The sequence below is a fragment of the Aquarana catesbeiana genome, linkage group LG02 (assembly GCF_042186555.1).
Source record: "Aquarana catesbeiana isolate 2022-GZ linkage group LG02, ASM4218655v1, whole genome shotgun sequence".
In the NCBI taxonomy this organism is placed as follows: Eukaryota; Metazoa; Chordata; class Amphibia; order Anura; family Ranidae; genus Aquarana; species Aquarana catesbeiana.
In genome coordinates, this window is record NC_133325.1 from 351,338,977 (window position 1) to 351,366,770 (window position 27,794).

Below are 27,794 nucleotides of genomic sequence, written 5' to 3' on the forward strand. Positions count from 1 at the left end.
TGGATATCTTTTTATATCCCTTTCCTGTTTTATACAGTTCAACTACCTTTTCCCGCAGATCCTTTGACAATTCCTTTGCTTTCCCCATGACTCAGAATCCAGAAACGTCAGTGCAGCACTGGATGAAAGATACAAGGGTCTATCAGGAGTCCAGAAACTCATTGACCTTTTTATACACATACACTAATTACAAGCAAACAGATCACAGGTGAGGATGGTTACCTTTAATAGCCATTCAAACCCCTTTTTGTCAACTTGCGTGCATGTTATCAGGCCAAAATCACCAGGGTATGTAAACTTTTGGACAGGGTCATTTGGTTAGTTTCTGTAGCCATTATGATTTAAAAAGAGTAAACACAGTTGATATGGTCAGTGTTTGGCTGTAGCCATTTATTACATGAGTGAAAGGTTTTTGTGTTATCATTCATATTCTCTAAAAGATGGCCAAGAAAGCATAAATTCTGCCAGGGTATGTAAACTTATGAGCATAACTGTGTGTGTGTGTGTGTGTGTGTGTGTATGTATGCACATATGTTATATATTAGTGCTGTGAAAAAGTATTTGCCCCTTCCTGATTTTTTTCTTTCCTTTCATATTTCTCACACTTAAATGATTCAGAGCATCAAACTAATTTTAATATTACACAAAGATAACCCAAGTAAATCCAAGATGCAGTTTTTAAATTATTATTTAATTTATTAAGAGAAAAAAGCTGTTCAAACCTGCCTGACCTTATGTGAAAAAGTAATTACCCCCTGCCATGCTGAATCATGAATGAACTGTGATTAACAATTTTTTGGAAAGCTGAGTTAGATTTCTCTTGCCTCACCCAGGCCTGATTACTGCCAGACCTGTTGAATCAAGAAATCACATAAATAGAAGCTGTCAGACAAAGTGAAGCACACTAAAAGCTAATGAAAAGCCACACATCATGCCACAATTTAAAAAAAATTCAAGAACAGATTAGAAACAAAATAATGTACATGTATCGGTCTAGGAAGGGTTTAAAAGCCATTTCTAAGGCTTTGGAACTCCAGTTAACCACGGGGAGAGCCATTATACACAAATGTTCCCAGGAGTGGCCAGCCTACAAAAATTACTACAAGAGCATGACGACGACTCCAGGAGGTCACAAAAGAACCCAGAACAACATATAAAGAACTGCAGGCCTTACTTGCCTCAGGTTGCCTCAGGTAAGATCAGTGTTCATGATTCAACGATAAGAAAGAGACTGGGCAAAAATGGCATCCATGGGAGAGTTCCAAGGCCAAACCCACTGCTAAACAAAAAGAACACAAATGCTCATCTCAAATTTACCAAAAAATCTTAATTATCCCCAAGGCTTTTAGGCAAATATTCTGTGGACTGATCAGACAAAAATTGTACTTTTTGGAAGGTGTTTTCCCCCCGTTACATCTGGCATAAAACTAATACAGCATTTCATAACAAGAACATCATAGCAACAGTCAGACGTGGTGGTAGCGTGAAGGTCTGGGGCTGCTTTGCAGCTTCAGGACTTGGACAACTTACCATAATTGATGGAACCATGAATTCTAAAAGTCTACCAGAAAATCCTAATGGAGAATGTCCGGCCATGAGTTTTTGACCTCAAGCTCAAATGCACTTGGGTTATGCAGCAAGACAATTAACCGAAACACAACAGCAAGTCCACCTCCAAATGGTTCAAACAAAGCAAAATTTAGGTTTTGGAGTGGCCTAGTGAAAGCCTGGACTCCAATTGAGATGCTGTATCATGACCTTAACACAGGCCGTTCATGCTGGAAAACCCTCCAATGTGGCTGATATAAAATAATTCTGCAAAGAAGAGTGGGCCAAAATTGCTCCACAGAAATGTGAAAGACTCATTTCCAGTTATCGCAAATGCTTGATTGCAGTTGTTGCTGCCAAGGGTGGTTATTAGGTTTAGGGGGCAATTACTTTTTCACATAAAGCCAGGCAGGTTTGGGCAGCTTTTTTTGCATTAATAAATGAAACTATCATTTAAAAACTGCATTTTGTATTTACTCGGGTTATCTTTGTTTATTAATAAAATTTGTTTGATGACCTGAGTCATTTAAGTGTGACAAATATGAAAAAAAAATCAGAAAGGGGCAAATACTTTTTCACATAACTGTGTGTGTGTATGTATGTATATGTGTATGTGTGTATATATATATATATATATATATATATATATATATATATATATATATATATATATATATATATATATATATACACACATATACACACACACACACACACACACACACACACACACACACACACACACACTAAATAACTCAATACACATCTATTAATGTCTAAACCGCTGGCACCAAAAGTGAGTAAATGTCCAAATTGGGTCCAATTAGCCATTTTTCCTCCCCGGTGTCTTGTGACTTGTTGGTGTTACAAGGTCTCAGGTGTGAATGAGGAGCAGGTGTGTTAAATTTTGGTGTTATCGCTTTCTCTCATACTGGTCACTGGAAGTTCAACATGGCACCTCATGGCAAAGAACTCTCTGAGGATCTGAAAAAAAGAATTTTTGCTCTACATAAAGATGGCCTAGGCTATAAGAAGATTGCCAAGACCCTGAAACTGAGCTGCAGCATGGTGGCCAAGACCATACAGCAGTTTAAAATGACAGGTTCCACTCAGAACAGGCCTCGCCATGGTCGACCAAAGTAGTTGAGTGCATGTGCTCAGCATCCTATCCAGAGGTTGTCTTTGGGAAATAGACGTATGAGTGCTGCCAGCATTGCTGCAGAGGTTGAAGGGGTGGGGGGTCAGTCTGTCAGTGCTCAGACCATACGACGCACACTGCATTAAATTGGTCTGCATGGCTGTCATCCCAGAAGGAAGCCCCTTCTAAAGATGAGGCACAAGAAAGCCTGCAAACATTTTGCTGAAGACAAGCAGACTAAGGACATGGATTACTGGAACCATGTTCTGTGGTCTGATGAGACCAAGATAAACTTATTTGGTTCAGATGGTGTCAAGTGTGACGGCAACCAGGTGAGGAGTACAAAGACAAGTGTGTCTTGCCCACAGTTAAGCATGGTGGTGGGAGTGTCATGGTCTGGGGCTGCATGAGTGCACTGGGGAGCTACAGGTCATTGAGGGAACCACGAATGCCAACATGTACTGTGACATACTGAAGCAGAGCATGATCCCCTCCCTTCGGAGCAGTATTCCAACATAACGACCCCAGACACACCTCCAAGATGACCACTGCCTTGCTAAAGAAGCTGAGGGTAAAGGTGATGGACTGGCCAAGCATGTCTCCAGACCTAAACCCTATTGAGTATCTGTGGGGCATCCTCAAATGGAAGGTGGAGGAGCACAAAGTCTCTAACATCCACCAGCTCAGTGATGTCATCATGGAGGAGTGTAAGAGGACTCCAGTAGCAACCTGTGAAGCTCTGGTTATCTCCATGCCCAAGAGGGTTAAGGCAGTACTGGAAAATAATGGTGGCCACAGAAAATATTGACATTTTGGGCCCAATTTGGACAATTTCACTTAGGGTGTTTACTCACTTTTGTTTAGACATTAATGACTGTGTTAAGTTATTTTGAGGGGACAACAAATTTACACTGTTATACAAGCTGTACACTCACTACTTTACATTGTAGCAAAGTGTCATTTCTTCAGTGGTGTTGTCACATGAAAAGATATAATAAAATATTTACAAAAATGTGAGGGGCGTACTCACTTTTGTGAGATACTATGTATGTGTGTGTGTGTGTTTGTTTATATATACACACACACAGTGCCTTGAAAAAGTATTCACACCCCTTGAAATTTTCCACATTTTTTGTAATGTTACAACCAAAAATGTAAATATATTTTTTGGGGATTTTATGTGATAGACCAACACAAAGTGGCGCATAATTGTTGCGAGAAGCCATGTGGGGGACACAGCAAACGTGTGGAAGAAGGTGCTCTGGTCAGATGAGACCAAAATTGAACTTTTTGGCCTAAAAGCAAAATGCTATGTGTGTCGGAAATACTGCGCATCACCCTATGTTATCTACACACGGTGCATAAAGCTTATTTTCATGTAATTACGTGTTCATTTTAACTTTGGTTTCATTTTTGAAACTCGGCTGCACTGTAATTTTATAATATATCTCACAAGATTACAGGAGGCCCACCCCCTTTTACTCATATCTCAGCCGTTTTCAGAGGAAAAACTTCTCTTCTTGTTCTCCCTCTGAGAACAGAGGGTCTCGGCTTCATAAACCGGGTGCAGAGGAGATTGTTTTCCTCTGAGAACTGACGAGAACTGAACTGAGAGAAAACTTCTCAGTTTAATAAATGTACACCCAAGTCTCTTATGCAGCTGAGGTAGTGATAATTTTTTTTTTAATACAATCTTTTGTCTTACATTTTTTTTTAAACTGAATGGGTTGTTTTACAAGGTAAGCGTTCACATATTTTTTAATTACAGAAAACACAACTCCCGAGCCCCCTAGAAATGGAGAACTAAGTAGAAACTAAGGGAAAACTTGGGAACTGTTCACACCATAGTTTTTGCGTCTCGGATGTGTGTTTTTTATCCATTTTTGTCTTTTATTGTTCTTCATCTCAATTAAGAACATTTGCACTCCTTTGCTTTTTTGATGAGTTTTCCTGCGTTCCAGATGGATTCCATACAGAAAAAATGTAACATGTTCTACTGGTGTGAACTAGGACCATAGGAATCCATGTTAAACAGTGTCTATGCATTTTTGATGCAGACTAAAAATGCACTTGACTGCATCTGGAGTGAACGAGTCCTGAATCGTCAGTGCTTGTAAAATGGAAACCACAATTTATGCTATACGAATGGAAACATGACAATTATAAAGTAGGCGTTCTCTCAATTGGGTTGCAAAAATTGAAATACAGTTTTTAATGTACGTAAGATGGATTTTTATCCCCCAGGTACCCCTGGTGTTTAGTAATCAGACCTTCCTAATACTCAATTAACCTTTCAGCTACGATGTAAAAGCAGAATCGGGCACCAATAAACCTTGAACAGTATGATTAAATGTGTCTGATCTTTATTCAATAAATACATCTTAAGCTCATACTATTTTTCATGATATGTCATATGATTCTAGAAAAAACTTAGGGAGAAAAAGTGGGAGGGCAGGATAGCATAGATAGTTGTTTTTAATATTATTGATATTTTTATTATCCAGGAGTTCTAACCTAGTTTTGACTGTGGACATTTGCCATTTACACTCTCCATATTCAGCAGTCTTGTAATGTACTGGAATAGTTTGTATCTCCGAACGTTATCCATATAGTTCAGGTGTTTAGCATTTTCTACTCCAGGTCCAAAATTCTACTTCTTCCTAAGACCCCTTTCACACTAAGCCGCCCCAGGCGTCAGCGGTAAAGCAGTGCTAAAAACTGGCGTTTTAGCAGCGCCATTCAGCCGCTAGCGGTGCAGTTTTAACCTCCCAGCAGCAGCGCTTTGCCGGGGGTATCATGGCGCTGCCCCATTGTTTTCATTGGGCAGGAGTTGTGGAGGAGCGGTGTATTCACCGCTTCTACACTGCTGCAAAGAAGCTGCTGGCAGGACTTTTTGTGACGCCCTGCCAGCGCAGCGCCCCAGTGTGAAAGTACTTGGGCTTTTGCACTGGGTTTGCAGCTGAGGCTTTTTTCAGGCGCTATGCAGGCGCTATTTTTAGCGCTGTAGCGCCTGAAAAACGCCTCCAGTGTGAAAGGGGTCTAATCCTCCTCTCCCTAAACTACAATCATTTAATCATATTAAATCATTTACAACTAAAAACTAAACAACTCAAATTCTAATTACCATAAGGCCCCATTTTCATGGCCGTAACAAAATTTATTGCATAATGATCAGTAAATAGAGTGTGTAAACATGGTCCTGTTGTTTTTTGTTCCTTTTCCTGTTGTTTGTTTTTTTTTTTTTTTTTTTCAGTGGCATATGTGCATACGCATGTCTTCAGACACAAATTTTTGTATTCCCTGTGTTATGTATCTCAATGCAGTGCATGTTTATGCACCTGTTTGAATGTCTCAATTGAAAACAACGCAGCTGCATTCATATTTGTAAATAAAAATACTTAAATAGGAAATTCATTTTTTTTTTTTTTTTTTTTTTACGGCCATGTGAATGTGGCCTTCATCTATTTAAAACATGAGGCAACTGCTGTTCCATATCTATATAGAACAACAAAAAATCGAAATGTTGGAAATACGATTATAAAAGACAAACCTCCCACTCAAAGTAAAATCTTTGTGGAAATCTAGTACAGTATATAAAAAAAATCTAAAACCCCTCTCTCTTACATAATAAAGCAAATCGGTCCACTCCCCTTTCTGATAGAACCACTCTTTCAATAGTTTGCTTGTTTTAAAGTGATCCATGTAACTGTAAAATGTCTAGCAAACTTTGCCTTTTTGCTGTTGGTAGTGTCGCCATTCACACCTGAGCATTTTGTAGCTTGAAGTTTCAAAACACTTAACATCTAAAATCTCATGTATTCCAGTGGTGGTTTTTCACCAATGAGCACTCCGACACCTGGGGCTCGATGCCCGATGCTTCAAAAGCTACTTTTGAGGCAGAAATTTGGGTGTTTTTGGCCTCATTTACTTAAATGGGAACACCTGAATCTAGCGTTTTCACAATTTTTTTTTAGGCATTTTTAGCCTGTTTGAACTGCTCCGGGGGCTTTCTTTTGATTAAGACAAAAAATGCTGCAAAAACCTTAAAAAAATAAATAATTATGCCAGAAAAAAACTCTGTTCAGGTGTGAACGCAGCCTAAACTTAGGGCTGGTTCACACCATGAATTGCACAGGATTGCGCTGTGCATTTCAGTGCGATTCACATGCGATCCAGGTGCAGTGCAGGTTCAGTGAATTCATTTGTGAGCAGAATGGAGGAGTCATGATTAGTTAAGGAGCCGGCACTCGCAGATTATGAGGGAGCGGATTCCCCGACAGCTTAATGTAAACAAAAGAGCCAGGAAAACTATTTGTGCATTTCCCCCCCAAATTCCATACCAGGCCCTTCAGTCTGGTATGGATTTTAAAGGGAACCCCATACTAAAAAAAGAAGAAAAATGGCATGGTATCTCCCTCAAAATTCATATCATATTCTTCTCTGAGCATGCAGCCTAGCAAGCCAAGAAAAAGGTGGTGGGGGTGGGATGAGCGAGCACCTCCAAACCCCCCCCCCCTCCCTTCTTGAACCATACCAGGCCACACTCCAACATGGAGGGGGGTACTTTGCTGGGAGAGGGTCCCCTCGCACCTTGTTCCCATGTTGATGAGGACAATGGTCTCTTCCCCACAGCCCGGTGGTTTTGGGGTGGAGGGTATCTTCCTTTAACAAGGGGGGGCCCCCAGATCCTGCCCCCCCCCTCATGTGAATGAGTACGGGTACATAGTAACTCTGTCCCCTATGTCGCCCTAAGGTGGGCCCTCCACACCAAAGCAAAGAAATGCATGGGGTCCTCCTCAAAATCCATACCAGGCCCTTCAGGTTGGTATGGATTTGGGGGGGGGGGGGAACCCATGTAATTTATTTATGTGGTGTGGGATCCTGACAGGGCCTGGTATGGATTTGGGGGGGGGGCGACCTATGCTGTTTTTTATTTTCATTCTGCTGTCAGTGGGGAAATCCCCTACTGACAGCAGGGATAACTTATCTTGTTAGGACGCCAGCTCCTTAATAACCCCTGACTCATCCCTGCTACTCACAGCAGGGATGAGTCACTGGTTGATAGGATGCCAGCAGGTGCTGGCTCCTGAAAGCCAGCACAAATCGCACACACAATTGCATCAAGAATTGCATTTTGATGCTTTTCCATTGAAGTTTATGGACCACAAAATCGCACTGCATCGCACCAAAGTAGCACAGGACCCTTATGCAAAGTCGTATTGCAGACACTCTGCATTGATGTGAATGGGCACCATTGGAAGCAATGTTATGTCCATTGAATCACATCAGTGTGGATCAGTCCTTACACAGGGTTGTTTCCACAGTATTCTAACTTGAATGACACAGCGTGGTAACCATAATTCATAGCAATTGGTTCAGACATTAAATTTATTTAAAATATTGGGCATGGTGTTAATATGTGTATGTTGGTAAGCAAATGGCTATAAATGATGGTCACTACTCTAATTCAAGTTATGATACTTGGGTAACAACCCTATGTAAGTAAAGGGGATTTTAATTAAAAAGATGAGTTAAAGATGAATTTTAGACCTCATAGGCCCTATTTACACATACTGCAGTGAGCTGCATTTTACCACAGTGGATGAACGCAAGTCAAAGCTAAAACACACAGAAATCTGTGGAAGTGTGGCACAGAAAGGCACCACATGCATTAAGTGTCACTTTGTGCACTTTAAAAAAAAGGTTTGCAAAAAGGGGGAGGGGGGGACGACTGTGTAATGCGCTGAAGCATCACACCGCCCCCTACCACCGACTGACTGTAGCCAAAATGGAGAGCTGCCCACATACTTAAAGTGGATGTAAACCCAATGTCATCCTTTCTAAACTACTGCCATAGGGGTTATCTATAAGGATATACATGCCTCCTGCATGTATCTTTACCTGTCAAATGTCTCCCCTCTGTCTCTTATGAGAGCCGAAAAACTGCATATTCTGTGGGTGGGTCTGTTGTCTGGAGCTCGGTGGGTGGAGACGTGATGTCAGTAGACTCCCCGCCCACCTCTACACTCCCCTTGTCAATATGCATTTTCTCCTGTGTATTTCTAACACTGAACTTCTGCTATGATCTCTAACATCCAGTGAGAAGACAGGAAAGTAACCACATGACTTCAGAATGCCAAATCATGGTGAGGTGTGGAACAGCCAATCCTTGCAGAGCTGCTGAAGAAAGGAGTGGGGGTGGGAATTAAAAAACAATGCATGTCTCTTAGGCTAGTGCACAAGATATGTAAATCACCTGTCAAAGTTTTTCTCAGTTTGTCAAGATTTATCTCACTGAACAATAAAAGAGGATTGCTCAGAGATGGATTAACTCTGTGTGGCAAGACTGGGCTCAAATGGTAGGAAATCTTATACTCTACAGTATGATATATGAAAAAAAAAATTCGGGTTTACATCCACTCTAAACCATTTTAGAGTGTGGACAGTGTGTACCGGCCCCTAATGTTTTTAATATATGCAAGTGAAAGTAATCTGTTTTAATGTAAACAGCCTTATCAGTGTATGTTAATGTCTTCCATAGCTTGTTTCTGCTTTGGTGATTATGCATGCACATGGGGGAGGCCATATTTGCTCATTATATATGCAGATTCTGTTCCTTGCTATGCTGTACTGTACAGTGTTGTGTCTTGCTGATCTTCTCTCACTAGAAGTCCAGTCTGTTCTGTATGCATGAAAACTGTAGACTTTCTATATTCTCTAAGACCCCTTTCACACTGAGGCATTTTTCAGGGGCTTTTGGGCTAAAAATAGCGCCTGAAAAACGGCTCCCCTGCAGTCTCAGTGTGAGAGCCCGAGTGCTTTCACACTGAGGCAATGCGCTGGCAGAACGTTAAAAAAAACTCCTGCAAGCTGCATCTTTGGAGCTGTGAAGGAGCGCTGCTCCTAAACCGCTCCTGCCCATTGAAATGAATGGGCAGCTCTGGCCAAGCGGCACCTTGCGTGTCATTTTAACCCTTTTTCGGCCGCTAGCAGGGATTAAAAGCGCCCCGAAAACTCTAGAAAAATGGCGGTAAAGCACTGCTTTTGTCGTAATGGGCACTTTTTGGCTTTTGTCATTGTTGGTCTTTGGGTTTTGGTGATGGTCAGTTCTCTGGCTGGTATGCAATCCAAGATGAGGTGTAACCACTGTCAGACATTAACTTGACACAGACAGTCTGTGCCAGACTGGACTGTTTTGTACAACACAGCGAGGTGAAAAAAGTATTTTATCCCCTGCTGATTTTGTAGGTTTGCCCACTGATAAAGAAATGAATTACTTATTTACAAAATGTTATAACAGAAACTAAAACTAATTTTTTTCTAAAAAAACCCCCCAAAAAACCCAATGGTGATTAAATTATCATAAAAAGAAAGCTGAAGAAAGAAGTCATTTTAAAGTGCGACAGCGCTGAAAGCTGAAAATTGGCCTGGGCAGGAAGGGGGTAAAAATTCCCAGTAGGCAAGTGGTTAAACATTACTCCACAGCTCCTTCCTAAACATTAAAAAGCAGGGAGAGCATATAAGGCGTTTTAAGCAAGTAAAAAGCATTTAAAAAGGTAACCATCAACATATCCGGGAATATGTAACAAATAAATTTGGCTGAAAAAGCGGAAAGTTGAGTAAGTGAGCTTTTTGCTTTTTTTGCACAATAGGAGTTTTTTCTGGATTTTTATCAATGCGGCACTGTGTTGCTTCACTTGTAAGGCCTCATGTACACTGCTGCTGGTAAACTGACGTTTAGGAGCAGTTGGGCATTTTTTTTTTCAACCGCTCCTGAACTCTCCTCTGTTATCTTATCAGTACATGTACACAGGTTCCTTTATAGTCAGTTCTAGGCAGTTGAGTTTAGAGGCATTTTTTGGAAAGCAAAAAAATGCGTTCAGGACGGATGTTCAGAGGCGTTTGAAACGCCAAATGCCAGTAACAGCTTGTAAACGCCGTAACTTGCGTTTAGCCGCATTTCAGTTACAGGCGTTTTTTATGGAGATACATTTTTGACTATTTGAAACAAAACGCAAACGTGGCATGCAAACACGCCAAAACTGAAGTTTTTAAACATTGGTTACTATCCGTCAAGTAAAATAATTAGGAGAGGTTTTAAAACGTCCCATGTACATTAAGACTTACCTGGATTTGTTCTGAGGTTCACAAATTTACCAATAAATTTAATCCGCTCATATGTTTTATATCCTGACATTCAAATACACTAGTAGTGTTCATCTGGCACAGTGAATGACCTGGAACGTGTGAGATCCATTCAAGTAACAGCTATAGTGAATGGTTCAGTGTAATTTGACTTATTTTCAGCCTTATTATTGTTATTATTTAGGATTTATTTAGTGCCGACAGTTTATGCAGTGCTTTACAACATTAGGGCAGACAGTACAATTACAATACAATTCAATACAGGGGGGAAATCAGAGCCCTGCTCGTTAGAGCTTACAATCTAGGAGGGAGGGTCTTGTTATACAAAAGGGTAATAGCTGTGGGGGATGAGCTAATGGAGAAAATAGTGCAGTTGTTATATGGAGGCAGGATAGGCTTCTCTGAGGAGGGAGGTTTTCAGGGATCGCCCAAAAGTGGGTAAATTTGGAGACCTTCTGACAGATTGAGGTAGCAAATTCCAGAGGTTGAGTGAGGCTCGGGAGAAGTCCTGGAGGCGGAAATGGGAGGAGGTGATGAGGGAGCTGGAGAGCAGGAGGTCCTGGGAGCAATGAAGAGGGCGATTAGGTTAGTATTTTGAGACTAGGCTAGTGATGTAGCTGGGGGCAGAGTTGTGGATGGCTTTGTAACTTATTGTTAGTATTTTGAATTAAATTCGTTGGGCGAGTGGCAGCCAATGGAGGGATTGGCAGAGGGGGGTAGCAGACACTGAGCGGTTTGTAAGGTGGATGAGTCTGGCAGCAGCATTCATGATGGACTGAAGGGGGGAATAGTCTGTTTAAAGGTAAGCCAATGAGGAGGCAGTTGCAGTAGTCAAGGCGAGAGATAACCAGGGAGTGAATTAGGAGCTTTGATGTTTCATTGATTAGAATGGGACGTAGTTTAGAGATGTTGCTGAGTTTGAGGCGGCAAGCTTTGAAAAGCGATTGGACGTGGGGCCGAAAGAGTTCAGAGTCCAGGATAACACCTAGCACACTGACATGTGGGGATGGGTGGATGGTTGTGCCATTGCTCTTGACAAAGAAGTCAGGGGAAGAGGCACGTGGGAGAGGAAATATTATAAGCTCGGTTTTGGACAAGTTAAATTTAAGGAAGTGGTGTGACATCCATACGGATATGTCTGTTAGTAAGTTGCGTTTGGAGACTGATGGAGTGAGTTGATGAGGGGTGGAGAGATAGATTTGTGTGTCGTCAGCGTAGAAATGATATTGAAAGCCGTGAGAGGCTATTAGCTGACCCAGGGAAGAGGTGTAGATTGAAAATAAAAGAGGCCCAAGAACAGAACCTTGGGGGACCCCGACGGAGAAGGGAAGAGGAGTGCTTTTTTGAGGAGGAGGGGGTGGTCAACCGTGTCAGAGGCAGCTGAAAGGTTCAGAAGTAGGAGTACAGAATAGTGTCCATTCGTTTTTGCAGTTAGTAGGTCATTTGTGAGTTTTAAAACAGCAGTTTCTGTGGAGTGTTGAGGGCGAGATTGAAGGGGATCAAGAAAGTTATTCTTAATGAGGTGGTCACTCAGTTGGTTGTAAACCAGGCGTTCAAGGAGTTTAGAGGAAAAGGGGAGCAAGGAAGTGCGTAGGTTGTTAAGATTGGTAGGGTTCTAGGACGGCTTTTTAAGTATGGGGGTGACCAGTGCATGTTTTAGAGCATTGGGGAAAATGCCAGAGGTGAGGGAGAGATTGAAGATGTTGGTTAGAGAGTGTAGGATAGAGTCAGAGGGAATAGGGTCCAGGGGACAGGTGGTTAGGTGAGCGTTAGAAAGGAGTTTAGCAACTTCGTCTGTAGTTGCAGATTTGAATAAGTGGAGTGTCAGTTGTACCTGTTGACATGGGGTCTTAACTGGGGGAGATATCTGTAGAGTGGCGATTTTCATCACGGATTGTATCAATCTTGTTTTTGAAGTGAATAGCAATCTCCTGGGTGGAGGCGTTGGAGGACGAAGTAGAGAGTTGAAGGTAGAGAAGAGTTTACAGGGACTGAATGATAAGGTGTTAATAAGAGTTGTAAAATAGGTCTGCTTGGCAGTGTGGAGGAATAGTATATTTGGAGGGCAGATTTGTATTGGTTGAAGTCTTTGAGAGACTTAGTCTTGTGCCACAGACGCTCAAGAGCGCAAATAAGTTTGAGAATTTTAGTGTCATTTGTTTGCCAGGGTTGTAGGGGTCGAGGCCTGATTCTGCGTGTAGTGAGGGGAGCGAGCTTGTCCAGGGTGAAGGACAGGGATTTATTGTAGATGGAAGTGGCTTGGTTAGGGCAGGACAGGGGAGAGATTTTGTCATAGAGGTGGTCAGTAGCAGAATAGAGGAGAGAAGAGTTGAAGTTGCGAAAGTTTCTGTGGGTGATGGTTAGGTGATTGGAGGGAAAGGTGGTGGAAGACAGAGGGAGAGAGAAACTAATAAGGTGAGAGTCAGTGCCTAGGTAGGAGAATACAAGGTCAAGGGTGTTGCCATCAGTGTGAGTGGAAGCCTGTACCCATTGCTTCAGGTCAAATGAAGAGGTTAGATTAAGAAGTTTAGGAGTAGCAGAAGTGTTTGTATTAGCAGGGATGTTGAAATCACCGAGAAGGATTGTGGGAATTTCCGAAGAGAGAAAGTAGGGTAACCAGGCAGAAAACTCATCAAGGAAAGTTGATAATGGTCCAGGGGCCCGGTAGATCACAGCAATTCTTAGGGAAGTTGGAGAGAATAGACGAATACAGTGAGCTTCAAATGGTGAGAGGGAGGAGAGTTAATAACCTGGAAGGTGCTCTGGGGGGATAGGAGGAATCCCACTCCACCTTCATTGCGTCCATTAGGCCTAGGGGAGTGAGTCCAGTAAAGGCCACCCTGGGAGAGGGAAGCAGGAGAAAGGGGTGTCAGATTTGTGAAGCCAGGTTTCAGTGACAGCAAGTAGATTAACCACTTAAGGACCAGCCTCTTTTTTGATTTTAGGTGTTTACGTGTTTAAAACAGTTTTTTTTGCTAGAAAATTACTTAGAAAAAAAACATATATAATGTTTGGGGGTTCTAACACCCTAGAGAATAAAATGGTGGTCATTGCAATACTTTTTTTTTAACCATATTTGCGCAGCGGTCTTATAAGCGCACTTTTTTGGAAAAAATTCACTTTTTTGAATAAAAAAAATAAGACAACAGTAAAGTTAGCCCAATTTTTTTATATTGTGAAATATAATGTTACGCCAAGTAAATTGATACCCAACACGAGCGCCCGCTCATGGAATGACTTCAAACTTTTACCCTCAAAAATCTCCATAGGCGACGTTTAAAAAATTCTACAGGTTGCATGTTTTGCGTTACAGAGGAGGTCTAGGGCTAGAATTATTGCTCTCGCTCTACCGGTCATGGCGATACCTCACATGTGTTCATATACGGGTGGTACTCGTGTATGCGTTTGCTTCTGCGAATGAGCTCGTTGGGACGGGGGGGTTTTTAAAAAAAAAAAAAAAATTTATTATTTATTTTACATGATTTTATTTTATTTTTACACTGTTTTAAAAAAAAAAAAAAAAGTCACTTTTATTCCTATTACAAGGAATGTAAACATCCCTTGTAATAGAAAAAAGCATGACAGGACCTCTTAAATATGAGATCCTCTTAAATAAGACCCCAGATCTCATATTTACACTAAAATGCAATTAAAAAAAAAAAAAAAAAAAGTCATTGAAAAAAATATGCCTTTAAGAGGCATGGGCGGAAGAGACGTTTTGACGTCGCTTCCGCCCAGCAGTGTCATGGAGATGAGTGGGCGCCATCTTAGCCTCACTCGTCTCCAGGCACAGCTATAGGACAGACGCGATCTCCTCCGCCGCTACCGACAGCTCCGGTAAGTGGCTGAGGGCACCGGATCGCGGTGGGGGGGAGCCTCTCCCGTCACCGATAAAAGTGATCTCGCGGCGAATCCGCTGCAGGGACCACTTTTATCAGAAAGCCGACCGCCGCACGAAAACGGGATACCGGGGTTATGGCAGCTAGCTGCTGCCATAACGATATCCGCCGGCAAAGTTTGGACGTACATCGGCGTGCGGCAGTCGGCAAGTGGTTAAAGGAATTAGTGACATTTGAAGGTTTACTTGTTTTACTTTTTATTGCATTCTGATTAAACTGACCGGTTGCATTGTTCTAATGTAAGCTAAATGTTGTTTTTCCTGTACACTATTCCAATGGAGTGTAACTAGTTAGATATACTTCTAAATTATGTCCTATAATCCTGCTAAGGTGTGCTTTTTATCTCTGTGTATTCAAATGGCTTGAGGGCATATGTCATCCCATAGAAAATGAATTCAACTAGTGAATGCACAGCCGTTGTTTTACTTATTGGGGCCAGCAGATGGTGCTATGACATGCTAGTTGTGTTTTCCAGGCAGAAGCATATTTTTTTTTTTTTCTCTTCTTTCTATTGAAGCTGAAAGAGAAACTTGAAAGTATAGCATAGTAAAGGGCCAGGACTGGCATCCCTGCAATTTCTGTATGTTTTAATCCTTAGTGTTTACCAAGTGTAAGTAACTTGCCTGCATATGGACGATTTACGAGTCAAAGGGAAGTAAATATGTCACGGTGAGGAAATGTGGATTCTTATGGCTGTGTACTGTGTGGATGAGTATGGAGATAGCTGAATCTGTGCATGTGAGGCTGAAGTCATATCTCGTCTCGTTGCATTGTTTTATATATGCTGCCGCACTAAACCCTGCACTGTGTAACTGTGGGGTACATAGCTTGAAGAGGGAGAACTTTATCTTGCAGGAAGTTGTTGTCTATGATGTCTGCAGCAGCCATCTGGCACCAAGAGTGGCCTTATATACAGAAATAATGGTCGGTTTCACATTTTCATTGCCTTACTGAAACTATAAGATCGGTTGTCTTATTGGCTATGCATACAGATCTACTGACACTGTTTGTATTATTTCAATAGTCGTCTGGCGATGGAGACTGTACTTGTGAACAATGACAAGCTGTTATTTTGATAAGAAGCAAAGCTGTGATTTTGATAAGAAGTAAAATGATGTGTATATGTGTGTGTTTTTATATATATATATATATATATATATATATATATATATATATATATATATATATATATATATATGTGTATATATGTGTGTGTGTGTGTATGTATGTATGAGGATTGCAGACTATTGCTAAGCTTTGCGTGGGTTGGATTCACATATAGGATTCATGAATGACTGACACAAGCACAATGAAGGGACTGTGACCTAAGTAACGTTTTATAGAATATGGCTCATCGCGTAAGTAGGAATTGGTTCTATCACATTATACCTCTTTCCAAAATAATATCACTGTTTTTAAGTGGATAGATTCAGCATTTTGGCATGGATTCTTTAGGACGTAGTTGTAGCCTAGATGCTTGTGTAGTTGCTGTAAATGCGCTCTAACAGCAGCCATTAGAAATTTTAAAGCTGAAGTTTAGGAATATGAAAATACTATCTTTGTAGTGCAGCTCTCCTTGCACTGCAAGCATTAAATATAGTACCTGGAACACTTTTACCTTCTCCCTTGCTCCCCCGGCAGCCTGCAATTCACCTCTTCTCGCTGATATTTTCCGGGACTAGTGGTCGTGCATTGTGAGTAAGGACATCACATCACATAAGGGTTTACAGAGCAAGGGCACAGCATAGAATTCCCACTCCTAAAATTCAGGTTTAGGGTCAGTTCGCACTGGAATTGCACAGTTCAGTTCAGTGCAATGCAATTTTCAGCTCATTCATTTGAATGGGCTAAAATCACACTGGTTCGCATCAAAAGTACATGAACTAGTTTTTCAAAATGCACTGCAGCCAGATCGCATGGTCATGCAGTCGATTGCAGGCAAATGCACTACATTTGGGGTGTCATTAGGAATCGATTGATACCCGCAGCAGATCACATACCCAGTGCATTTGGAAGTCGTGCGGAAAATGCACACGGAACGCGAGTTCCATGCACCACGTTCCAATGGGAACAGGCACTAAGGTAGAACACCAGTGAGGGATAACAAGGCCTATTGAACAGTGTCCCATATTCTCAACCTATGAAGTCTGAGTGCTGGTTTTTGTGCCTGTTCATTGGCCGGTGCAGGATGACATTACCTTTACACATGTGCAGGAGCCAGTCATCCCGAAACTCAAACTGGCAGGGGACTGTAAGCTGAGCTGTTTTACAGTGGTGGAGAAGACAGTGAGCAGGCAGGTAGGGGCATTGTATTACAGATATCTCTTCTACAATAAAAGCTTGCGTGCTCGCTGTGTCTTATGGCGGAACTGTTTTTCTGCTTTAATGCTGTTGTCTCTAGCTGCCTCTGCCAACTTATCCATAACCTCTCAAATAATGCTGTAAGTACAAGTGCAATCTAGTGAGTTTTTAACTTCCTTTGTTGAGCTGACAATTCTCTATCAAGTGCTATCAGCCCTGCTTTAGTCCTCAGCTGCTGTACAACAGACCATCCCTCTCATCTCTATAACAAAAAGGGATGTTCTATAATTCAGCAGAGCTAATACCACTGGTTGGAATTTTCATACAGCAGAAGCAACCTTGTCAGCGCACTACAAGAAGTTAGAAGCTCACTGGATTTCTGGCAGGATCAGCAGATATTTTTATGTAGTTGCAGCGTCTTTAAAGAAACAAAACGTGGCAAATGTGTATTTATTGGAGATGTACTGCGTACAATTTTTTTAATAGATTTTGCCCAGATATACACTTTTTATAAAGTGAAATTCTCCATCTTCGCTTCACTGCTTAGTGCGTGGTTGACCTACAACAGGTATATGGGTTAAACATGCCAACTTCACTGCTTTCCTACTTGTTCCAGGACAATAAATAGTAAAGTATAGATCAGGATTGACAAAATGGAGCAGTCTCCTAGTAAGCTTATTATATCTTTTTTTTTTTTTTCCTATGTAGGCAGAGCACTCTATGTAGTGTTCAGTCAGTGGATGAAAATGAAAGTGTTTACACAATTGCTTTAACAGTTGATTTCTTTGAAACTGGAATATTTTTTAGTAGACACCTTTTGTACTCTTTATACTCTGTGTAATACATATGAGAAAGTCATACACAAAGCTGAAAACATGCTGATTTCTGTATATTCCTTGCACTATGAATATTACAATTACATTAGATTTAATCTCATAACTGCAGTGTTTGTTTTATCTCATTTAGTAATTTTTAAAGCAGATCAGCGCTGCATCCGAGCACCATAAACCAAAAACACTACTTAATTGTTTAATATTCAAGGTAAACTCACCCACCCATCCATGTCTCTATTCTTTATTTTCTTTAGAAATCCCTTTGAAAAACACCCAGAGCATTTCTGTCTGTGGCCATATTGAGTAAGGGCAGATGATTAATTTAGCATTTATCTCCTGGTATCCACCTGGCCTTAGCTCAACCATGCATGCAGGAGAGTGTGCTTAGCTGAGAAAAACCCCTCTTCTCCTCCTCCTCTCCTGAAAACTCCTGGGATGTATGACACTATTTGCCTGGGCAAGAAACCAGGAAGTAACTGAAGAAATGTGTGAATGAAGTAAATATGATATACGTTCCTAACTATTTACTAATGCTAGCAGAATTCTAATTGTCCCTGCCCAGGAACAGCCCATTCTGGGTCTTCCTCAATATGCATGCTTGATCCTTTTTATTGGACTTTTTTTTTAGTTTTTATTTTTTCTCTTTTAGTACAAGGATGCATTTATGAAAGCACACCCTGGTTATAAATGGTGCCCTACAACAAATAAACCCATAAAAGCCCAATCTCCTACCGTGACAACAAGGAAGAAACTTTGGGCTTTTCCCCCAGACTCCATTAAGGAAATCCCAAGTGTCAAGAAAGAATCTAAAGAAGAGGAAATGCCACAGCTAAATTTTGGCATAGCAGGTGAGTTGATCTTTTTTTGCTACCTATTCAAGTGAATTTGTATTGTATCCATCGCACTTGACTCCCCCATGCAATCAAAGAAAAATAAGGATATTCACGAGCACACCTTGGTATGGTGATAATCCTATTTATTTCACATAAAGCAAAATAACTCATTGGCCAGTGGATGGGGGCATGTGGCACTTGCATACCCATGCTACCCTAAATCAAAATCCTTGTTCAGCGCAAAAAAAAAAAAAAAAAAACAGGCATTCAGAATGCTTCTGAATGCCTGGTGTCTGATGGTCTAGTGTCTTCCAAAAAACCATCCACCACGGACCACTTTTTGGACAGTGCCGCTCATGTAAATCAAACCTTAGTTTGCCAGACATATTCTTGAGATGGGAGGGCCAAAATAATTTATTATCCAGCCTCCCCACACAAATTAAAAAAAGGAGAGATATATGTTACTTTTGAAGACCCCAATCAGTTGAAAAAACCCAAGGATGATTTTCACCAGCATCCAACAATCAGTGAATTATTGTCATTGGATATCCTGTTACTTTAAAGTGCAAGCCCTGCTACAATTTATTTTTTTTATTATTGTATTTTGGATCAAATGGGTAGGGGTTTGAATCCTTGTCAAGTTTTTACAGCTATGTGGAATGCCATTAGAGAGACTATTCCCCACTTCCTGTCCTTCTGACAACAGTTTCACCAGTCAGGAAGTGAGGGAAAATCTGCCACAGGGAAACAGACGGCAATAAAAAAAAAGCTGACATGGGGCAGGGGGGTTGTTCAACTCTTGCCTTAGGCTGGCCATACATTTATATAATTTTCTTTTTAGAATTACCAAAACCATATAATATGAGGTCGAACCTAAACACTTTCGATTTGTATGCAATCAGGCAGGCCCCTGCACTTCATAGCTAAAAGGTAAATATAAAGGAAATTGAATAAAAATTGTATAATTACTCTCCTAAAGCCTCCTTGGTCTGTTACTGTTGATGAGTTAACTCTCACAGTGGCATCAGTGAGTGATGGAAAAAAAAAACTCTCTAATAGAATTTTGGATAGCAGTAAAACTTGACACTTCCACACACTACTCAAAACTAAGAAAAATATGTCCAGTTTTGGGTGGACATACACCTGAAATTATATACAGGTGCATCTAAAAAAATTTAATATCATAAAAAAGTTAACCTATTTCAGTAAGTCAGTTCAGAAAGGGAAACTCATATATTATATAGATTCATTACACACGGAGTGATATATTTCAAGCATTTATTTCTTTTAATTTTGATTATGGCTTACAGCTAGTGAAAACCCAACATTCAGTATCTCCGAAAATTTGAATATTGTGAAAAAGTTCAACATTGTAGACTTATGGTGTCACACTCTAATCAGCTAATTAACTCAAAACTCCTGTAAAGGTTTCCTGAGCCTTTAAATTGTCTCTCAGTCTAGTTACACAATTGTGGGGAAGACTGCTGACTTGACAGTTGTACAGAAGACAGTCATTGAGACTCTCCACAAGAAGGGTAAGTCACAAAAGGTCATTGCTAAAGAAGCAGGCTGTTCGGAGTGCTGTATCCAAGCATATTAATTGAAAGTTGAATGGAGGAAAAAAGTGTGGTAGAAAAAGGTGCACAAACAGGGATAACCACAGCCTTGTAAGGATTGTGAAGCAAAGGCCATTCAAGAATTTGGGGGAGAGTTACAAGGAGTGGACTATGGCTGGTGTCAGTGCTTCAAGAGCCACCACACACAGACATATCCAGGACATGGGCTACAACTGTCGCTCCTTGTGTCAAGCCACTCCTGAACCAAAGACAATGTCAGAAGTGTCTTATCTGGGATAAGGAGTCCTCCAAAGTCCTCTCTTCGGATGAAAGTAAATTTTGAATTTCATTTGTAAATTAAGGTCCCAGAGTCTGGAGGAAGAGCGGAGAGGCACAGAGTCCAAGTTATAGGAGGTCCAGTGTGAAGTTTCCACAGTAAGTGATGATTTGGGGAGTCATGTCATCCGCTGGTGTTGATCCACTGAGTTTTATCAAGTCCAAAGTGCACTTTCCTCTGCTGACCAGCATTACGGGAGATGCTGATTTAATTTTCCAGCAGGACTTGGCACCTGCCCACACTGCCAAAAGTACCAATACCTGGTTAATGATCATGGTATCACTATGCTTGATTGGCCAGAAAACTCACCTGACCTAAACATCATGGAGAATCTGTGGGGTATTGTCAAGAGGAAAATGAGACACCAGACCCAACAATGCAGAAGAACTGAAGGCCGCTATCAAAGCAACCTGGGCTTCCATAACACCTCTGCAGTGCCACAGGCTGATCGGCTCCATGCCACACCTCATTGATGCAGTACATATCTGTACATCTGTACATATCACCCTCACTTCTCCCCTCCCCCTATTACTGCACTCATCACCTCTTTCTAACTCTAAGCCCACTTGCTAACAAACCCCCCAGGATACTGAAGCATGTCCCCTCATACAAATCATATTCTCATATTACCTCCCTTACTCTTCTGCTTCTAACCGCTGGAAATATTTCCCCAAGCCCTGGGCCTCCCTTATTTAACTGCCCAACACACCCATCACCCTACACCCTCTGGCAGTAGTCGCAATCTACGCAATTTAGTCTCCATTCCTCTTCTTCCCAACACCAGCCTCCCTCTCTCCTGCGCCCTCTGGAACGCCCGCTCTGTCTGCAACAAACTCACTGCTGTTCATGACCTCTTTGTCACTAATTCCTTCAATCTACTTGCTCTCACCGAAACCTGGCTCCACGAATATGACACCCCTTCACCTGCTTCCCTATCCCAGGGTGGCCTTCACTGGACTCACTCCCCTAGGCCTAATGGACGCAAGGGAGGTGGAGTGGGATTCCTCCTATCCCCCCAATGCACCTTCCAGGTTATTCACTCTCCTCCCTCTTTTTCTCTCTCATCATTTGAAGCCCACTGTATACGTCTATTCTCTCCTACTTCCCTAAGAATTGCTGTGATCTACCGGCCCCCTGGACCATTATCAACTTTCCTTGATGAGTTTTCTGCCTGGCTACCCTACTTTCTCTCTTCAGAAATTCCCACAATCCTTCTCGGTGATTTCAACATCCCTGCTAATACAAACACTCCTGCTGCTTCTAAACTTCTTAGTCTAACCTCTTTATTTGACCTAAAACAATGGGTACAGGCTTCTACTCACTCTGATGACAACACCCTTGACCTTGTATTCTCCTACCTATGCACTCCATGCAACTTCTCAAACAATCCTTTTCCTCTCTCTGACCCTCACCTTATTAGTTTCTCTCTCCCTCTGTCTTCTACCACCTTTCCATCCAATCGCCTAACCATCACCCATAGAAATTTTCGCAACTTCAACTCCTCTCTCCTCTATTCTGCTACTGACCACCTCTATGACAAAATCTCTCCCCTGTCCTGCCCCAACCAAGCCACGTCCATCTACAATAAATCCCTGTCCTCCACCCAGGACAAGCTCGCTCCCCTCACTACACGCAGAGTCAGGCCTCGATCCCTACAACCCTGGCAAATAGATGACACTAAAATTCTCAAAAAACGTAGTCGCGCTCTTGCGCGTCTGTGGCACAAGACTAAGTCTCTCAAAGACTTCAACCAATACAAATCTGCCCTCCAAAAATACTATTCTTTCCTCCACACTGCCAAGCAAACCTATTTTACAGCTCTTATTAACACCTTCTCATCTAGTCCCCGTAAACTCTTCTCTACCTTCAACTCTCTACTTTGTCCTCTACCCACTGACTCACTCACTGCCCAAGAGATCGCTAATCACTTCAAAAACAAGATTGATACAATCCGCAATGAAATCTCCGCTCTACAGGTATCTCCCCCAGCTAAGACCCCATGTCAACAGGTACAACTGACACTCCCCCTATTCAAATCTGCTACTACAGACGAAGTTGCTATACTCCTTTCTATCGCCCACCTAACCACCTGTCCCCTGGACCCTATTCCCTCTCATGTGCTACGGTCGCCCTCTGACTCCATCCTACACTCTCTAACCCACATCTTCAACCTCTCCCTCACCTCTGGCATCTTCCCCAATGCTCTAAAACATGCACTGGTCACCCCCATATTTAAAAAGCTGTCCTTGGACCCTACCAATCTTAACAACCTACGCCCTATCTCCTTGCTCCCCTTTTCCTCTAAACTCCTTGAACGCCTGGTTTACAACCGAGTGACCACCTCATTAAAAACAACCTTCTTGATCCCCTTCAATCTGGATTTCGTCCTCAACACTCCACAGAAACTGCTCTTTTAAAACTCACAAATGACCTACTAACTGCAAAAACCAACGGACACTATTCTGTACTCCTACTGGATCTTTCAGCTGCCTTTGACACGGTTGACCACCCCCTCCTCCTCAAAAAACTTTACTCCCTCGGTCTCCGTGACTGTGCTCTTTAGTGACTCTCATCCTACCTATCCCTTCACACCTTCAGTGTCACTTACAATTCTACTTCCTCCACTTCTCTTCCCTTCTCTGTCGGGGTCCCCCAAGGTTCTGTTCTTGGACCTCTTTTATTTTCAATCTACACCTCTTCCCTGGGTCAGCTGATAGCCTCTCACGGCTTTCAATATAATTTCTACGCTGACGACACACAAATCTATCTCTCCACCCCTCCACTCACTCCATCAGTCTCCTCACGCATAACTAACTTACTAACCTACATATCTGTATGGATGTCACACCACTTCCTCAAACTCAACTTGCCCAAAACCAAGCTTATAATATTTCCTCCCTCACATGCCTCTTCCCCTGACTTGTCTGTCAAGAGCAATGGCAAAACCATCCACCCGTCCCCACATGTCAGGGTACTAGGTGTTATCCTGGATTCTGAACTCTCCTTTCGGCCCCACATCCAATCACTTTCCAAAGCTTGGCACCTCAACCTCCGCAACATCTCTAAATTACGTCCCTTTCTAACCAACAAAACCACAAAGCTCCTGATTCACTCCCTGGTTATCTCTCGCCTTGACTACTGCAACTCACTCCTCATTGGCTTACCTTTAAATAGACTATCCCCCCTTCAGTCCATCATGAATGCTGCTGCCAGACTTATCCACCTTACAAACCGCTCAGTGTCTGCTACCCCCCCCCCCCCCCCCCCCCCGCCAATCCCTCCATTGGCTGCCACTCGCCCAACCAATTACATTCAAAATACTAACAATAAGTTACAAAGCCATCCACAACTCTGCCCCCAGCTACATCACTAGCCTAGTCTCAAAATACCAACCTAATCGCCCTCTCCGTTCCTCCCAGGTCCTCCTGCTCTCTAGCTCCCTCATCACCTCCTCCCATTTCCACCTCCAGGACTTCTCCTGAGCCTCGCCCATCCTCTGGAATTCCCTACTCCAATCTGTCAGACTGTCTCCAAATTTATCCACTTTTAGGCGATCCCTGAAAACTTTTCTCTTCAGAGAAGCCTATCCTGCCTCCATCTAACAACTGCACTATTTTCTCCATTAGCTCATCCCCCACAGCTATTACCCTTTTGTATAACTTGACCCTCCCTCCTAGATTGTAAGCTCTAACGAGCAGGGCTCTGATTCCCCCCTGTATTGAATTGTATTGTACTTGTACTGTCCTCCCTAATGTTGTAAAACGCTGCGTAAACTGTTGGCGCTATATAAATCTTGTATAATAATAATAAATGCAGTAATTCATGCAAAAGGAGCCCCGACCAAGCATTAAGTGCATATTATACTGTACATGGACATACTTTTTAGTAAGCCAACATTTCTGTATTAAAAATCTTCTTTTTTTTTTTTTTTTTTTTTTTATTGGTCTTCTGTAATATTCTATGTTTCTGAGATACTGAATTTTGGGTTTTCACTAGCTGTAAGCCATAATTTAAAATTAAAAGAAAGAATTGCTTGAAATCTATCACTTTGTGTGTTAACCTATATAATTTATGAGTTTCACTTTTTGAATTGAATTGAATTACTGAAATAAATTACCTTTTTTGATGATATTCTAATTTTTTTAGATGCACCTGTATAGTATCTGCTGCCTGTTCTCTGACGTGGTTTTGTGTGATCCATTTTTATATTAGATCAGTTTATGGCCATAAATTAAATAACAGAATAAAAGAAAGCTATTACAAAGTGCACATGCATTTCTTTGCTTTGGGCAGAGCCCGTAATGTAAAATGTGCTCATAACAGTGAGTTTCAGTGTGTGTCGCCTAACATTAGATTGCTTCAGTGGCCTTCAGCAGAAGCAGATATTTTCTTCTTTTAATGCCTACTGACAGTGCTTGCAATACTGACTACATCCACTCTCAGTAGATTTTTGACAATAATGCAGTAAGTGAACACAAGATAAAAGGATAAACAGGCACTTTGTTGTTCTTTGGATGGTCAAATCCATCTGCATAGTCCCCCCCCCCCCCCCTCCCCAAATGTTTTCTTTCTTGCAATGATGTTTTATGTTAGGAAAATGTACTTGTGCCTTATTAGTTTGTCTCTATTGGTACATGGCTTGCTTTTATGAAGCTGATTTTTTTTTTGCTGAAGTCATGTGTAACTGTTTAATACAAATGAGAATTAATTTAAAGAGCTGAACAAAGCTAAATACTTAGTAAATATTTACACACACCATTTAACCATCAGCATGTTAATGATACTCCTGTTCTGTATATGGTTACCTTAAAATGGTTGTAAAGGCAGGTTTTTTGTAACTTAATGCATTCTATGCATTAAGATAAAAAAACCTGCTGTGTGTAGCAGCCCCCCAAATACTTACCTGAGTCCCATCTAGATTCAGCGATGTTGCAGGAGTGTCTCGGCTGCCCAGGACACCCCTCCTCATTGGCTGAGACAGCAGCATGGAGCCATTGCCTCCTGCTGCTGTCAATCAAAGTCAGTTAGCCAATGAGGAGAGAAAGGGGGCAGGGTCGGGCCACGGCTCCATGTCTAAATGGACACACTGAGCTGTGGCTCGGCTCAAGTGCCCACCCAGCAAGCTGCTTGCTGTGGGGGCACTCAACAGGAGGGAGGGGTTCAGAAGCGCTGACGAGGGACCCGAGAAGAGGAGGATCTTGGCTGCTCAGTGCAAAACCATTTCACAGACCAGGTAAGTATAGCATGTTTGATACTTTTTTTTTTTAGTTAAAAATAGCACTTTAACCACTTCCCGTCCGGCCTATAGCAGAATGACGGCCGGGCAGTGGTTCAGTTATCCTGACTGGGCGTCATATGACATCCAGCAGAATAACATGACGGCGCGCACCTGCGGTGGTGCACAGTGCAGCGATTACTGGTGCTGTGCGTCAGTCTGACACACTGCATCTCCGATCGTAGTAAGAAGCATCTGACGGAGGCTCCTTACCACGTGATCAATCACAGCTGATCACAGCATGAACCAGGAAGTGCCGGTAAATGCCTTTCCTCTGTTCGTGCTGACAAGGAGAGCCGATCGGCGGCTCTCCCTGTCGGGGGGGGGGGGGGGGGTTGGTGTGTGCTGATAATCAGCACATTGATTATCGGCACTGCCTTCATGAGAGGTGCAAATCAGCGGTCAGTCAGTGCCCCATCATTAACGCCAGGCAGTACCCATAAGATTGCCAATCAGTGCCCATCAGTAATACATGTCAGTATCTTGTCATTAGTGCTGCCCATCAGTGCCATCGATTAGTATCTGTCAGTGCCCATCGGTGCTGAATATCAGTGCCCATAAGTTCTACATATCTCCTCATCCGTGCCCATCAGTGCTGCCTCAGCAGTACCCATCAGTGGTGCCTGTCCGTGAAGGAGAAAACAACATTTTATAACAGAAACAAAGAAAAACTTTTTTTTATTTAAAAAATCTCTTTTTTAGTTTGTTTAGGAAAAAATAAAAACCCCAGAGGTGATCAAATACCACCAAAAGAAAGCTCTAATTGTGGGAAGAATATTATAAAAATAAATAAAAATTTAGTTTGAGTACAGTGTTGTATGACCGCGCAATTGTCATGCAAAGTGCGACAGCGCTGAAAGCTGCAAATTGTCCTGGTCAGGAAGGGGGGAATGTGCCCTGTATTGAACTGGTTAATTAAACCCAAAACCAAAAATGTAACATATTGTAGTTTACCAATCAGATGTGGTGGCTTTTTCCCCTCTGTTTTCCCCTGGTGATTTGGCCAGTAATGCACCTCCTGTATTAGTGAGACACCACTCTGGATGAATGAGAACATGAGGCACAGCAAACAGCAGCACCGTCAGTCTGCCTGGGAAGGTAGTGTTAAATGTATTAGCAGATTTAGATACACTAACAAAAAGCCAAATTCCAGCTCACACTTTATAATCGGTTACAGCAAAAAGTTTTTTTTTCTCTTTTGGGATAAAGGTTGCATGAATAAAAAGCTGATCACTTTATACACCCCTGCCAGTGTTAAGTAGTTTGTTTTACATATATACATATAATATGGGTTTGATACCACTGTAACATGGAGGGAACTGCTTGTTTAATTAGGTAAAGTGTATCATTGCAAATGTTTTGTTGTATGCGTTTGATAGTTCCAAAAAAAAAAAACAACGCCTGTTGACCCTGTCATCAATCCAGTGTTGCCCTGTGCAATCTGCAATGTGTAGTCCTTTCCCAACATGGACTATAAGACTATTCATCCTATGTTGTGAAGATAAGGAGAGGGGATGTTGAAGTTCAGCAAAGACAGCTGGACATGGCTGACACCATTCCTTGCATACTTCGTCCAATAAATATTACTGTGCAAAAGTTTTAGGCAGGTGTGAAGTAATGCTGTAAAGTAAGAATGCTTTCAAAAATATATATTTTAATTGTTTTTTTTTTTTTTTTTTACTACAAAAACTTTAACTTACAAAACGCAGAGTGAGCACTTCAAACCAGCTTCAGTTCTTACACTTCCACAATTTGTACACCTGCACAAAGTCAGGGATTTTGTTGGATTAGAGTCAGGTGTATGTATAACCAATTATACCAAGCGGGCGTTAATGATCATCAATTTTATATGTAGATTCAAACAGTCATTAACTGAATCGCCTGTGTAGGTGGCTTAAAACTGGGGGAGGAACAGCCCAACCCTGCTAC

General features: G+C 41.8%; 1 protein-coding gene across 6 annotated transcripts in view; it reads left to right on the forward strand.

Annotated features, from left to right (window-relative positions):
• The window catches only part of BBX (BBX high mobility group box domain containing), a 143,063-nt gene that overhangs the window by 35,749 nt on the left and 79,520 nt on the right, over positions 1-27,794 (forward strand). For 4 of the 6 annotated variants that reach the window (XM_073614965.1, XM_073614964.1, XM_073614966.1 and 1 more), the window contains one exon: positions 18,514-18,712. In XM_073614965.1, coding sequence (XP_073471066.1) covers positions 18,514-18,712 — 199 coding nt within the window. Of the gene's footprint in view, positions 1-15,261; positions 15,400-18,513; positions 18,713-27,794 lie in introns of those variants that run through there. The other 2 variants (XM_073614969.1, XM_073614968.1) reach the window with 2 other exon arrangements.